Genomic DNA, 13,192 nt, shown 5'->3' with positions numbered 1-13,192 from the left:
GATTTTGGAACTCTCTGCCCAGCTTTGGCGCCAATTGGATCTCGTAGATCACCCTACCTCGGGCTGGATGTGGGCGCCCTTTCTTTGTGGGAGTGTAATCCACCCCGGGGGAGGAGTGAGTTGTACACTGGATGGCCAAAGCGAAGATTGACACCAATACAAAAGTCTTTCACAGCATATACCGGCCTTCAACGTGTGCCAATGAGGTGGCTCGATGCTCCGCCAGTTCAACGCTGAGGAAGCAGCGCATGTGAGCAACTGCAACTCAGAGGGCAACGGAGCGAGACTGAAGCCTGGAGCAGCAGTACGACATATGCAAAGCCAAGCCTCTAAGAAGCAGAGGATTTTGGTAATGTGCCATTCTTATATGTCAAGTTCGATATGACAGCCGTCAAATCAGATGCGGTGCTAGTGTCAATGCAATAAACTGTGCGTCTGATCGCTGGCAAAGTCACTCATCAACCCAGACGCTATGTCTTCGGCCTAAGATATGAACGTCTCATCTCCATGCTAAGCCAAATGCCTTAGCTGTGAAGCGCCTTTCCAACCGAGACTTTCTATACAGCGTTGAGGATCTCTGCTGGAGGCCGGTACAATATCAGAGTCCGAATACTTTCGTCGACCATTCGACGTGACCCCATCCCAGAAACGAATGCACCGTGTATGTCTCTTGTGGTCATCAATAACCAGCTTTGATCTTTCGGATGTCCTCGATGCAGTCGCAGAGCCGATGAACTGCTCTTGCTAATCATCAAGGCCATGAAGCTGTGACGCCACAAGCCGTTCATGCTCCTGGAAACATCAATTTATTCCTCGTCAACAGACCGGTGTTATCGACTCGCAACCTCCTCCGTCCCCGACAAAGATTGAGTTTCCCTGCCTTCGGGCATCTACTCAGTACTGAGCCTTCCCCTTTGTGCGAACGATGAAACTCTACGTAACGCACATTCATACATGCATACATTCCGTCTAGAGCTAGGTCGTGATTTGTCGCAAAGCCATGTGTCTGACAGAGGGTTGCCGGTAGATCATGTCGAAAAGAGAGGGGCTTTCAGATACAGCGCCCTTTTTGCCCGCCAGAGTCGACTATACAAACGACATTCGAAACAATGAGGCGGTAGACCCCGCCGAAACACACTAACTAGGTGACTAAGTGTACCTATCGCTATCCAGGAATGCCACAGTTCTGAGGGATATATAAGCACCGTGTGAGTATTGAACCAGGGACATTCAAGTTAGGGGCGTCATCATAGAGTTTGAATGTTGAGATTGGACACTACCTAGGTAAGCTTACGAGACCACCGCATGTATCACACTTGACCGGGAGGTATACCCGGTACGAAGGCCACCCAACAATGCCGACCGAAATACTCGGTAAAATGCAACGGCAAGATGAGAAAATTTCATTTTGCTTCAGACGGAACTGCAAACCCTACTCAACACAAGTTGCAGAGGTCAGATCTTATCTTCCCCCCCAAAGAGAGCGTAAAGGGAATAGAGCTTTGTGGCCCAACTCCGGCAAGGCTGGTACGTAGCCTTACTTGCTTGGCAAGGCTCTGAGGCCTCGAGGTCTTCCCCACTCATATGCGGGGTTCATACAAACACGACTTTGTAGCTCATGCCGTATTTTACTACAATTTACTACATCAGAAGATGCACATGCGCTTCCTGCAGATCAAATAGGGAGCCTCCCAAAATAATCCCCTCTCTGCAAATTCTAGACCAGATATTGTTTGGTAATAGCTGGCAAAATACGACCATGTCGACATCCTCCCCTCCCTTATCCCACCACGGCACCCTCGCCGATCTCCTGCCCTCCCACTTCATCACCCAAGTCACCACCTGGCTGGCCGAAGATGCCCCCTCATTCGACTACGGCGGCTTCGTCGTGGGATCAGAACCACGTAGCGCGCAACTACTGTGTAAGTCCGCCGGGGTACTCGCCGGCGTGCCCTTTTTCGACGAGGTGTTTCGACAACTCGACTGTGCCGTGGAATGGCATTACGACGAGGGAACATATCTCGACCCCAAACAGGCCGGCGGAAAGATCAAGGTCGCCACCGTCAAGGGACCCACCAGGAAACTTCTCCTGGGAGAAAGAGTCGCGCTGAACACACTGGCACGATGCAGCGGCGTGGCGACCCGGTCGCAAAAAATGCTCCAACTGGTGCGTGGAGCGGGCTACACAGGCATCTTAGCAGGCACGCGGAAAACCACACCGGGATTCCGGCTCGTGGAGAAGTATGGCATGTTGGTCGGCGGCATCGACGGCCACCGTCACGACCTGTCGAGCATGATCATGCTCAAGGACAATCACATCTGGTCGAAAGGATCCATCACCAACGCGGTCAAGGCGGCTCGTGCGGTGGGAGGCTTCGCGCTGAAGATCGAAGTCGAGGTGCAGAGCGAGGCAGAGGCGGATGAAGCCATCGAAGCGGGTGCGGACGTGGTCATGTTGGACAACTTTGACGGCGAAGGCTTGAAGATAGCCGCGAGCAATCTGAAAGAGAGATGGAGGTCCAGAGGCCGGGCAGATGTGCTCCTGGAGAGCAGTGGTGGTTTGACTGAGGCCAACGTCAAAGAATATATCAACAACGGTGAGTTCGATCTTTTTGCGTCAAGCAAGCCCCAGTCTTTTCTTTTCCTGTCCCATGGGGTGAGGGGAGATGATTCCATTCAGTCCTTACGATGATTGCCCTTCTGCCGCTCACATCTTGGCTAACGCAAAGCCCCTATCGTTTCATCGCAGATATCGACATAATATCAACGAGCGCCGTCCACCAGGGGGTGCCACATATAGATTTCTCCCTGAAAGTCGATCATTAAACGATTTCCGGCCTCTCACCCACCCTTGTCCCCTTCCTTCATTTACTTCAATTGGGCAAATGTGGCAATCCTTGTCCTCTTTCAGCTCCCCTCTCGCGCCTCTTGCTTTCTCCTATGTTTGAAGGGTCTCTCATCCAGCTCAGATCGACGCCCTCTACATACATCATCCATGTCCAAGTGTCTGTTTCCCCCCGCTCTTTCATAGTGCCGCCTCTGCACGACTTTCCCTCTCTTCCCTTCTCTCTCCTCTTCACTCCACATACACTCCTCCATCACTTAATCTACGCCAGCCCAGGCTTGGCCCAGCCGCCTCATCTCCAATCCCCAGCCGCACCAAGCGAGGACAGCTAGGCCCACGAGAAGCGGCACCTGCGGTGCCCCTTCGCCAAACTCGGGATCGACCCATTTCGTGCCGGGGTACAGGATCCCACTGAGGCCGGTGATCCAGTACAGAGTCCCCAGCACTGCAGAGATTGTGACGCTCTCCTTCTCACCTATACCTCCAATACTACCTCTGCCTCTCCCGCTCCGTGCTGTCTCTACTATCCTCGTGCCCTCCCTACCAGTCTTAGTAGTAGTTCGCCCATCATCCGCGTTGTAGCGGTCCAGAACAGGTCTCCAGGCGAAATAGGCCGTGAGCACGCCCAGACACAAGCCCATGGACATGGTCTGGCCGTTGTGGAAGCGCGCGTGCGGCGGCCACCGCGGGTTCTTGACGTGTGTCTCGTTCCAGTCCGCCATGTAGCAGCCGACGCTGGTGGCGAGGGCGACGATGCTCAGACACAGTCGCCCCGAGGTGAACACGGGCGTGGAGGACATTCTTTTGAATTTGCTTTGTTGATGTCTGTGGGCGGGGTGCGTGTGGCGAGTCGTGTGCGTCCGCAAGTACATATATGATCAAGTATACGGCTGTATGTAGTCAACAGGCAGTCGAAGGCTGCGTCGGTTGGTTGGCCTGAGTCAGTCACCTCTCCAAAACGCATTAACTGCAACAAATAAATAGGCCAAGGGCGCCCGGTCCTCCGTCTAGAGTAGTGCTGTATGTTGTATGCCGCAGGATGTCATACCCTGAGTACATATGTCATATGTATGTAATAGGCTGCAGTTCGTCTCCCCGTTTCGTCCAGTTGTTTGTCCACCTTTATCAAGTTACCACCCACCACCATCGGCCGGACCCAGATCGTCCCGGTTCCGGGGATCGAAAATCCCACCCAGCTTGCTTCCTTTCCTCTTGGGTTGATAATGTGGCCTAGATTTCTTTTCCCCCGAAGTACTCGAGCTCCGCAACTCGTCCACTCTGTCGTCAGGCGTCAGGAGTTCGCTTTCAATTCCTCTATGATTCTGTCTGCTAAGCGTGAGGTGGCATGTCCGTTGCAGAGAGAGAGAAGGATTCGTCTTGTCCAGGTGCTACTGCAACATGGAACTTTCAATGTCATAGCGAAAACATGCAGGGTCAAATAAATTTACAATTCCTGTTGGGACCATCGAAGAGCCCCAATCCGTGCCATCGCTCAGGAGAACTATGCCACTCGTACCATTGCCACCATAGGGTATTCCCTGTATGGGACGCCTCTTGCTCTCCTCAGCCTCATCTCAAAAAGCAGTCTATTCCAGCCCGATATCAAGCTTGGAGAACGCAGCAATACCCATATGCCATCCAGACTAGTTTCAAGCCATCAGCATACCATGCATTTCCTCCCATTGAGCAGCTTCCAAAATTCTGTTCTTGTCAGTAAGACACCCCAACGCCGCCGTTTCTGTCTTCAGCCACCACAGTCTTGCACGGTTGTCATTGTTCGTTTCCCGCCGGTCTCCTCGTTGCGTGTGCCTCGTCCTTCCTTAAGGGTAATGCCAATTTCTCCTTGTCTCACCGTTCACGCACTTGGAACTGAAACCATTGCTCGGGAATTGGACCATTCGACGTGCTGAGCAGATGCAGACATCCTTCCTCGTCGCCGAGCAACAAGGATGAATGATCCGGTGAGAGACGCCCACACATGATTTCACAGCCAGTATTTGCAAGGTCCTCGACTAGGACATCAGCAGGTGAACGGCGTGTGTCCCAGTATTTGAGAATGCCGTCACTTGACCCAGTATACAAGCGTCCGGGAATATGGCTCCACTCGATGTATCTGACTCCCACGTCCTCAATCTCACGATCTGCTCCACGAGCAAGCCAAAGGGAGGGCCGGCCGTGAGCTAGCCTATGTAATGGCTTTTGAGGCTGACGTTGGTCCCAAACATAAGTCGATCCATCGGTACACGATGCTGTGACGAGACCGTAGTTGATCGTTACATCGTTGATGTCCTTTGCACGACAACCATATCTCGCGATTGAATCTGGCTGGTTGGGGGAGTATAGCTGGACCACTGAATGCTCTGCTGTATTTGCTCTTGACAATGGGTCACTTGCGCTTGCGATGACGAAATGTTCGCCCGACGAGGACCAAGCACAATCAAACACAAACCTGTCTGCCGTGTGGAAAAATACCTCTTCACAGGAGGCCTGGTGAAATTTCCACACTGTTGTACAGCCAGCACCAAACCTTGGATCATTACTATCGGTACCGAAGCCCGCAATTAACCAATCCCGGCTTTGCAGGTGTCCGAACCTAAGACATGTGGGAGAAAATGGGAATGATTTCCTTCCTGTTTCCCGGAGGGGTCTGATTTCCAGAGGGCGGCCGTCCAGGTCCGACTCGGCCAAAAAGACTCGGATAGATCTGATCCCATTTGCTGTGCCAGTCGCGAATAATGAGCTCTGCTCCCTAGCCACATCCATAACTTCTACTTTTTGCGAATATTGTATTTCTGTCTTGACTTGGATGGAAGCCTCGTTTTCAGCGTCCCAGACTCGGACCTTGTTGTCAAACCCAGCGCTGTAAATCATGTGGCCGGTTGGAGCGAATCGAACCGCACTGACAGTCTGGTACACATATTTTGGTTCCCCAGCGTGGACATTGCCCGCCACGCGATGTTCGGGAAGTTCTCGGATGGTCTTGGAAGGCAGTGAACCATGAACTAGATTCATGGGTTGGTTATCCCTGAAATTTGTCAAGGGGTCCATTACCGAGCTGCTAGCAGCCACAAAGTACTTCGAATCTTGAGACCAATCCACTTGCACCATGCCGCTCGAGGTACGAGCCCAAATAGCCCGAAGACGCAAGTGGTTTTCCGATGTTGTAGGTATGGAATCGACCTTGGTATTAAACCCTTCTTGATGAGAAAATGCTGATTGAAGGGCCGTATCACTTCGAGATTGTTTCATTGGCTTCTGCGTCTTGGCCTTGCCGTTCAGCCTTGGCTGGGACCAGTAGACGTGACTGTTGGCTGAAGATGGCGGTCGATTGGAGGTTGGCGTTTGAGAGTTGACAACTTTACGAGACTGGACCCTGGTTCTTTTAGCGGTTGACTGTCCATCTGGCGTCGAGTGCAACTCTCCTTCTCGAGCATTGCCTGATGATGCGTTTCGCTTACGCGCCATGTGTGGGAGTTTGGCCATGACGGAAGATGCCCAGTCCAAGCCACGAGCTTCACACTTGTAACGAGTCCCGAAAGACCACTTCGCCATCATCTGTGGGCCCGTGCGATCGTAGCCGCGGGTTTTGAGAATCTCGGACGCACGTTGCCACATGTTAGATTTAGTTGATCCCGGGTCTTCTCCCTGCATCAAATCATGGATGATCTCAATCATGAAGTCTTCCTCCTCTTCCTTCCATCGACGCGATACCTCGTTAAGCAATTGGGAGCTCTTTCTAGGTTGAGCCACGGGTTCTTGTCGAGTTCGTGCTTCAGCTTGTTGCGGGATGACGGCTGGCCGCGGTTCCGCAACGCTAGTTCGACTAGTCTCGTCCCGGGTGAGCGACTCCTCATGGATAATATCCTTGTCAAAACCACCTTCGTAGGTGGAATGAGATGAAGCATTGTCATCGTCGACGTCATCAAGACCGAATTCATGTCGATGTTGTGCTTCAGCTTGTTGCGGGATGACGACTGGCCGCCTGTCCGCAGCGCCAGTCCGACTAGTCTCGTCCCGGGTGGGCGACTCCTCGTGGATAATATCCTTGTCAAAATCACTTTCATCGGTGGAATAAGATGAAGCATTGTCGTCGTCGATGTCATCAGGACCAAATTTCCGATGCTCTGTGATATTTGGACCTTCTAAGCGGGAAGGCTGGTCCATTTGGTTGAGGTTGCTACTGGGCGGAAGGTCGCTCGCACTAGGCTGTAATGCCGTCTGGGAGGGAGCTGCGGGCGCGGCATGCGCCATGCCCTGGAGGTTTGTAATAATCGTCCGCTGCTCGGATGTTTCGTTTACGACGGGGGACTCCGTGGCTTCCTCCCCTTCTTGCGCAGCAACCCGGATAGATTCTTCGATCGTCCGTTTCAGAGCTGTTGGAGGTAGTGGGGCTTGACTGTAATTCTGACTGCCGGCAGCGGACTCCATGCACGCTTTTCTCAAGCGCCGGATAGATCTTGCATGATCCTTGGCCAGACTCTTCGCCATCTTAGTAAAGACGTAGAGCTTGTCTCTGAATTCTTTCTCGTGTTTGTTGAGGTAGCGTAGTATGCGCTGATTATCAATGGGATCAGATTCAATATCTGACTCGATTTCTGAGTCGCTGCTGGACAGCGCGGCATGGCTTGGAAAAAGCCCCGCCCCAAAAGAGGCCGGTGTCCGCAAATTCTCCGCCATGGCTAAAGGTTGTTTAGTGACACATTGGCTGCTAAGAAGACTTGAGGTGGAGGTCCTTAAGTTGAGATTGGAGTGGAAAGAAGGGCCAAGAACATCGGTTGTGAACTACTGAGATATGTTTGAGGTTGAAGGAAGCGCGAGGCAAACGCGAGACAAGCGCGCACAAAAGCTCGGACTAGGGATTCGTAAGTGACTCTGATTGGCTGCTGCAAGGTTGCACGAGGCTGCACGAGGCTGCACGAGGCTGCACGAGGCTACCAAGCAGCAAAGCGACTTCGGAACACAGTTTAGGGCAATGGCACGAAGTTGGCCGCCCAGAATCGCCCCGGCAGCCTACATGCAAGCTGACAGCCAAATGTCCTCTCCTTTGCTTCATATCCTATCCCGGTCGAGATCGAGGACCTCCGCACTGGACACCGCTGACCCCATTGATACCTACTGAATCTTTTGGCTGCGACAATGCCGAAGTTGGACCGCACCACCTCCAACGACGGAAACAATTTCGACACTGCCACCACTGCTCCTGTTTACATGTCCTCGTCGTCCAGCGAACCACTTTCTCTACCATACTCCAGGCAATGGCCAACCAGGATGCCTACCAACAGACCAGTCCTCCCCCTCAACCAGATCTAGAGGCCATCTATACTCACCTGTCCCGCTATCCTTTCTCCACCGATACAGAGTATCAAGCTGGCCTCGCAACTATCCTCGGCCATCAGGACATGGCTGCGACCTCAGAGGAACTGCGTGAGAAATCGGATTTGGTTCTCCAGGCGCAGTGCTTCTATTTCTCAAGAAGATTTAATGTCACGCCGCCCGTATCTCCCCGCGCGTATTCGACATGGCTTCAATCACAACCACATCCACATCCTCACCTGCAAATATTCCTTCCTCCTTCTCAGCCTGAAGCTTCAGCGTCGCCACCGCCCCCATCATCATCATCAGCAGCGGCGGCAGCAGCACTGTCTTCAACGCCCCAAATCCCCGCCCAAACAGCCGCTTCTACCTCCCCCTCCGCAAGCACTACCGCCGCAGCTCCTTCGGGACCATCTCAAGACCCACCCTACCCCACCTCCTTTGCCGCAATTGTGGACCTAATAACACGAAATCTCCCCGTCCCAGGGATAGAAGAGATCCCGCCGACTGTGCTTGAGCCGGGATCGAGTAAAATCGATAAGACGCCAAGAAGGAAGAAGCCCTGGGAGAAAGATGTCGACGTGACACCGTCGGAAAGGCAACAATCGGAAGTGAAAGAAGGAACGCCTCTGGAGGCTGGTGACGCGCACACCACGAACAGCAGTGAGCAGACCGATGAAGCTGGACCTGAGTCCGGAGGAATCGACATCAACGGACACAGATCGGCCGGCGAAGGTTTGGTAAAGATTCTTCAACCCAACGCCATTCCAGACAGCGGACTGCTCAACAGGGATTGAACTGTGACACAGGAAATAGAATGCAAGACACACACTCGCTCTATCACTGAGGCAGATTGAGACCACGCAATCAATGACTCTGCATAGTCCTGCCGCGCCTTGTGGTCAGAGGTGCGGATACCCAGAATATAGGGCCTATGGCCCTCTGCCCAATGAGACTAATTGTCTCGTCGGAGGAATCCTATTATTTCCGCAAACAGAGAGATGAGATGGGTTTGGATTGCCCCATGCTTATTGAACGGCCCCGTATGACATATGCTAGATGATGGACGTGGAAGTCCGCAATGCATTTCTCGCCATCCATGGGCAAAGAGGGCTTGCACGGCTTAACGACCTACACCTGCTGCATTTTTAGGCTCGAGTTTGGACGTACAGCCGAGTTAAGCAAAGCATATGGGTTGTAGAAACGTAGGTTGTTTTGATTGGGACTCTTTGCATCATGATATACACCACATTGCTGACGCCCGTTATCTCTGCACTGCATATTGGAGTTATGCGACCAAGCTGACAGGAAGAGGCCTGGACGTCGCTTATGGTTTTAGTATGCGAGCTCGCGTTTCTAACGCCCGATGGGTAGGTTCTGCTGGAAAGTAAGAATAGGAACGAGGTTTGGTATGCTTCTCCAGCTACGATGTTCATTATCTGCTACATTGTCTTCATCATTTTTGATGTTTCATCATGCCACTGGTAAATACATGCTTGGTCAATTTTCCCCTTCATTTCTTCTGGCGGGCAAGGACAATTGTCAAAGACATGATATGATACAGAGTCGTCCGCTATGACTGATGAACATTGACGCCGATAATGCTGCTAGCTCTGAAATATTGCCGCCAACAAGTTATCATTCCCAAAGCAAACATCCACACGGCCGATGCTGGTTGGGTTGTTCGTATCATCGGCAGATATGAAACCTTGTCGATATGAAAAGACACATACAATTGAATATTCTTGTCCGATAAGAGTTCGATGGAAATGAACAGCCAAGAAGCGCGAGCCAAGATAAGAGACTGACTTCAAAGGCTCGAGTAGTATCCTCTCCCCATCGGTCATGGCAGTATTGGTCGGTATTCCAAGTTTCAGGGTAGGTGCCCCTTGCTGTACTGACAAACTTGTAGAATACCCTCATCTTCAAGAAGATGACACGTAAGTAGATGAGATGACAAAGCGTGAGACCAGACCTCTGTCCATGGAGACGTGTCGAGATCTTGACTTAGCGAAAGCGAGGCCATTGGTTGCGTGGCTGACCAGGAGCACCGAAAGGGTTGACAACTGCTCCTGGGCCAGGGCGAGTGACCGAGTTCGGGTTGCAGCAAAGCATGGCAACACGCGATCCAAACTTGGACCCACGTAAGGAGACCATGTGTTTTCGAATATGGATGGCCACCTGCTCTCGCTGATGATGGTGAGTGTTCATCAAGATCCACTGAATCAGATAGTTTCCATATTGGTCGCCAGCAATGTCGATGAGGGGGATGCGTGGACGATCCGGGTGAGCAGTGGTAATGACTCCAAGATAGCGGTCCAAGAATTCCGGTCCTCCGATCTTGAGGCATTTCTCAACAACTTTAGATGCAAATTGATCAATGCTGTAGCTGTAGGAGTTGGCGAGGATGTGGTCAATTACTCGGCGCTTGTCTGGTGGGGAGCCATGCTCACACAAGTGCTGAATGCACCAGTTACCGAACTGACCGTGGGCAATGAGGTCGATGTTGGCAATCACTTCTTCAATCGCGGGTCTTTTCTCTTCCTCAATGCAATTCTCAAAGATGTTCTGAACCACCAAGCTCCCCGTTTCGCCCAACGCAACTTCATGCCACATGCCGCGAAGAGCTTTGTTGACCTCCAGCATGATCTGTGGTGGCTCCCCACTCCATCTGAGCTCGAACAGCTTCTGCCAGACATGGCAAGCATAGCGGTGAATGACCGTATCCGGAATGCGGCGAAGCAATTCTCGAACCATGTCGGCCTTGTGGTCTTCTGGAACAGAATCAAAGGCCTTCTGAATGACGTGGCAGCCGAAGGGATCCATGCTTAAGGATAGGACGTTGCCATGAATGGCATTGGCAATGGCAACAACTTGGTCCGGGGTTCCATGTTCAAAGCATCGCTGGACAAGGAAGTTGCCAAAGCGATTGATCATGAGTGGATAAGCTTGATTGACAATGGCCTCAACAATCTCAAATTTTTGTTCAGCCGTACCGACCTTGAGCTTCTGCTGGAGGAAGATGCTGGCTTGCTGGTCATTGTTGCAGACAATCTTGTCAACAATGTACTTCCAGTCACATGACACGGACTTGTCGAGGAGGCGGCGATAGTTCATCGGCTCAAGCGGAGTGACATAGGTTTGGCCATTCACGCCACCAGCAGAGAGCGGCCATGGATTGCCAGCACCTTGCACACCGGCAGTATTGAAGTCGGTTGCAGGAGTGATTGGGGTTGTGATCCCTCGTTGATAATTGTATTGGCCTGGGAAACCGACAGGGCTGATTGGTGGCGGTGTCAACGTGGTTGTAGCAGGCGGAAAGCTACCAAGTTGTGACATTGGATCGGTGAGGCCTGGATTGATTCTCAATTGTCCACCGTTGCGTCTCATACCCAGGGTAGGGTTCAATGGCATGAGGTCATTGTTGGGCCTCATGTCGTAGCCAAGGGGAGCACCTGTTCCTGAGAAGTTCCGAGGCTGGAAATTGGTTTCTGCTGGAGAGAAGGGGGCGCCATAGACTCCATTGTAGGCCTGACCAGAAAGTCGTGCATCACGAGGGTGGTTGTATGCTGGGGCGGTAGGATTAGTAGCCAAAAGATTCGTCATGGATGTCGAAGGATTGTTCCAGATGCCCCTGCCGCGGGCGAAGTCAGTGCGGTGTTCGTCCGGGCCAGCCCAAGCGTCGGTTTGTGATGTGAATGGACGGGCAGACGCATTGAAAGCACTCTGCAAATGACCAATGGTCTGCTCGGAGATATCATTGGAAGCACCAAAGTCGGCTTCGGATGGGGGACCCATGGCCTGGTCTATGGTTTGTTTGAGTGTGCGAGTCTCCGCAAGCTCCTGTTCCTGGCGTGAAATGACGGATCTGGCAGCCTCAAGCTCTTGCTTGACACGCATCATTTCAGCCACGTCGACCTTATTGGCAGCTGTAGTATGGTGAACCGGCTTGCCAGCATCGAGGCTGTCATTGCTCGGGGTGTTGGCCTTGTGATTCTCGGGTTGCATTTCGTTTCTGAGTTCCTGCTCTTGCTTCTTCAAGGCCTTGCTTGAATCTTGGAGATGGTTCAGAAGTTTGTCCAGGTTGCCAAAATCATCAGGCTTGCGTGACTTGACCTCGCCAGAAGGAGCAGGAGCAGGTTTACGCGAGTCATTGAGCTTCAGGCGAGAAAGAATGTCCTCCATGCCACCTCCTCCTATCGCACTAGGCTCGGAAGGTTTGGCAGTATTCTGTCCAAGAAAGAGTCAGCTGACCCCAGAAGATAAGAAAAGGTGCAGAGGCCAATGAGTTAACCAACCTTGTCCTTCTGTTTGGGAGGCTGGATATTGCTGAGCTTGTCAGTGTGCAAGACGCTGTAGGAAGGGCGGGTGGAGGTTGTGGAGTGAGAATTAGTCGCTGTCTGGGGGCGCCTGTCAGTAACAAAGTGAAGCTAGAAACAGACAAACCCACCGTGAGCGTGTTTACCACCGCAGCAGAGCCATCATCACTTTCCTCTCTGACCTTGACAGTTGGCGTTGACTTGCGACTCATCTTGCCAGTTGGAGATCCCGTGGAGACGAGCATGGCCATGCGGTTGTTGAAATCCGAAAGCCAAAGAGCCTTGATTGACTGAGGTCGTTACAACATGCAGAGATATCCAGGTAATAGATCAAGGGAAGTCAGGGAGAGAAGCACACCGTCAGAGCGGCGACAGTGACAAGAGACTGCCTGCAAAATGGGGAAGACTTGCAAAATGCTGAACAGGTTGAGGGTGCAGAGGGGAGAAAGAAAAGAATGAAGTGCAAGATGAAAAAGGGAGGATGTGAGCGGAAAGTCAAGCAAGCACTGGTGGCAGTTGCAGGCAGGACAGGAAGTTGAGCATCAGTGAAGTAACCACAGTGGCTGCAGGCGCGTTCTTTCCATTTCACACTCCACTGCACGCACTGACACACCAACGACTAAAAATCACTTACAGAAAGCTCTCAGAACTTCTTCATCCTCCAGCCAGCCGCCTGAGCGCCAACATTCCTCGTTCCCAGCCATTCCCCCATTCG

General features: G+C 52.2%; 5 protein-coding genes across 5 annotated transcripts; 2 read left to right on the top strand and 3 right to left on the bottom strand.

Moving 5' to 3' along the window:
* Positions 1-1,759: 1,759 nt before the first annotated feature.
* On the top strand, positions 1,760-2,826 carry A1O5_06805 (nicotinate-nucleotide diphosphorylase (carboxylating); the record flags this gene model as incomplete). Its single annotated transcript, XM_007747396.1, has 2 exons — positions 1,760-2,597; positions 2,750-2,826. 2 exons carry the CDS (start codon positions 1,760-1,762, stop codon positions 2,824-2,826), a joined length of 915 nt encoding a protein of 304 aa, XP_007745586.1.
* Positions 2,827-3,102: 276 nt separating this feature from the next.
* On the bottom strand, positions 3,103-3,645 carry A1O5_06804 (uncharacterized protein; the record flags this gene model as incomplete). Its single annotated transcript, XM_007747395.1, has 1 exon — positions 3,103-3,645. One exon carries the CDS (start codon positions 3,643-3,645, stop codon positions 3,103-3,105), a length of 543 nt encoding a protein of 180 aa, XP_007745585.1.
* A 1,048-nt stretch (positions 3,646-4,693) lies between these two features.
* A1O5_06803 (uncharacterized protein) lies at positions 4,694-7,522 on the bottom strand (the record flags this gene model as incomplete). Its single annotated transcript, XM_007747394.1, has 1 exon — positions 4,694-7,522. The coding sequence occupies one exon, from the start codon at positions 7,520-7,522 to the stop codon at positions 4,694-4,696; it is 2,829 nt and encodes a 942-aa protein (XP_007745584.1).
* A 578-nt stretch (positions 7,523-8,100) lies between these two features.
* On the top strand, positions 8,101-8,955 carry A1O5_06802 (uncharacterized protein; the record flags this gene model as incomplete). The annotated part of the gene is made up of 1 exon (XM_007747393.1): positions 8,101-8,955. One exon carries the CDS (start codon positions 8,101-8,103, stop codon positions 8,953-8,955), a length of 855 nt encoding a protein of 284 aa, XP_007745583.1.
* A 1,210-nt stretch (positions 8,956-10,165) lies between these two features.
* On the bottom strand, positions 10,166-12,728 carry A1O5_06801 (uncharacterized protein; the record flags this gene model as incomplete). Its single annotated transcript, XM_007747392.1, has 3 exons — positions 10,166-12,388; positions 12,457-12,558; positions 12,609-12,728. 3 exons carry the CDS (start codon positions 12,726-12,728, stop codon positions 10,166-10,168), a joined length of 2,445 nt encoding a protein of 814 aa, XP_007745582.1.
* Positions 12,729-13,192: the final 464 nt, after the last annotated feature.

The sequence above is a fragment of the Cladophialophora psammophila genome (assembly GCF_000585535.1).
Source record: "Cladophialophora psammophila CBS 110553 chromosome Unknown aczJe-supercont1.10, whole genome shotgun sequence".
In the NCBI taxonomy this organism is placed as follows: domain Eukaryota; kingdom Fungi; phylum Ascomycota; class Eurotiomycetes; order Chaetothyriales; family Herpotrichiellaceae; genus Cladophialophora; species Cladophialophora psammophila.
This window is presented reverse-complemented; position numbering and strand designations above follow the sequence as displayed.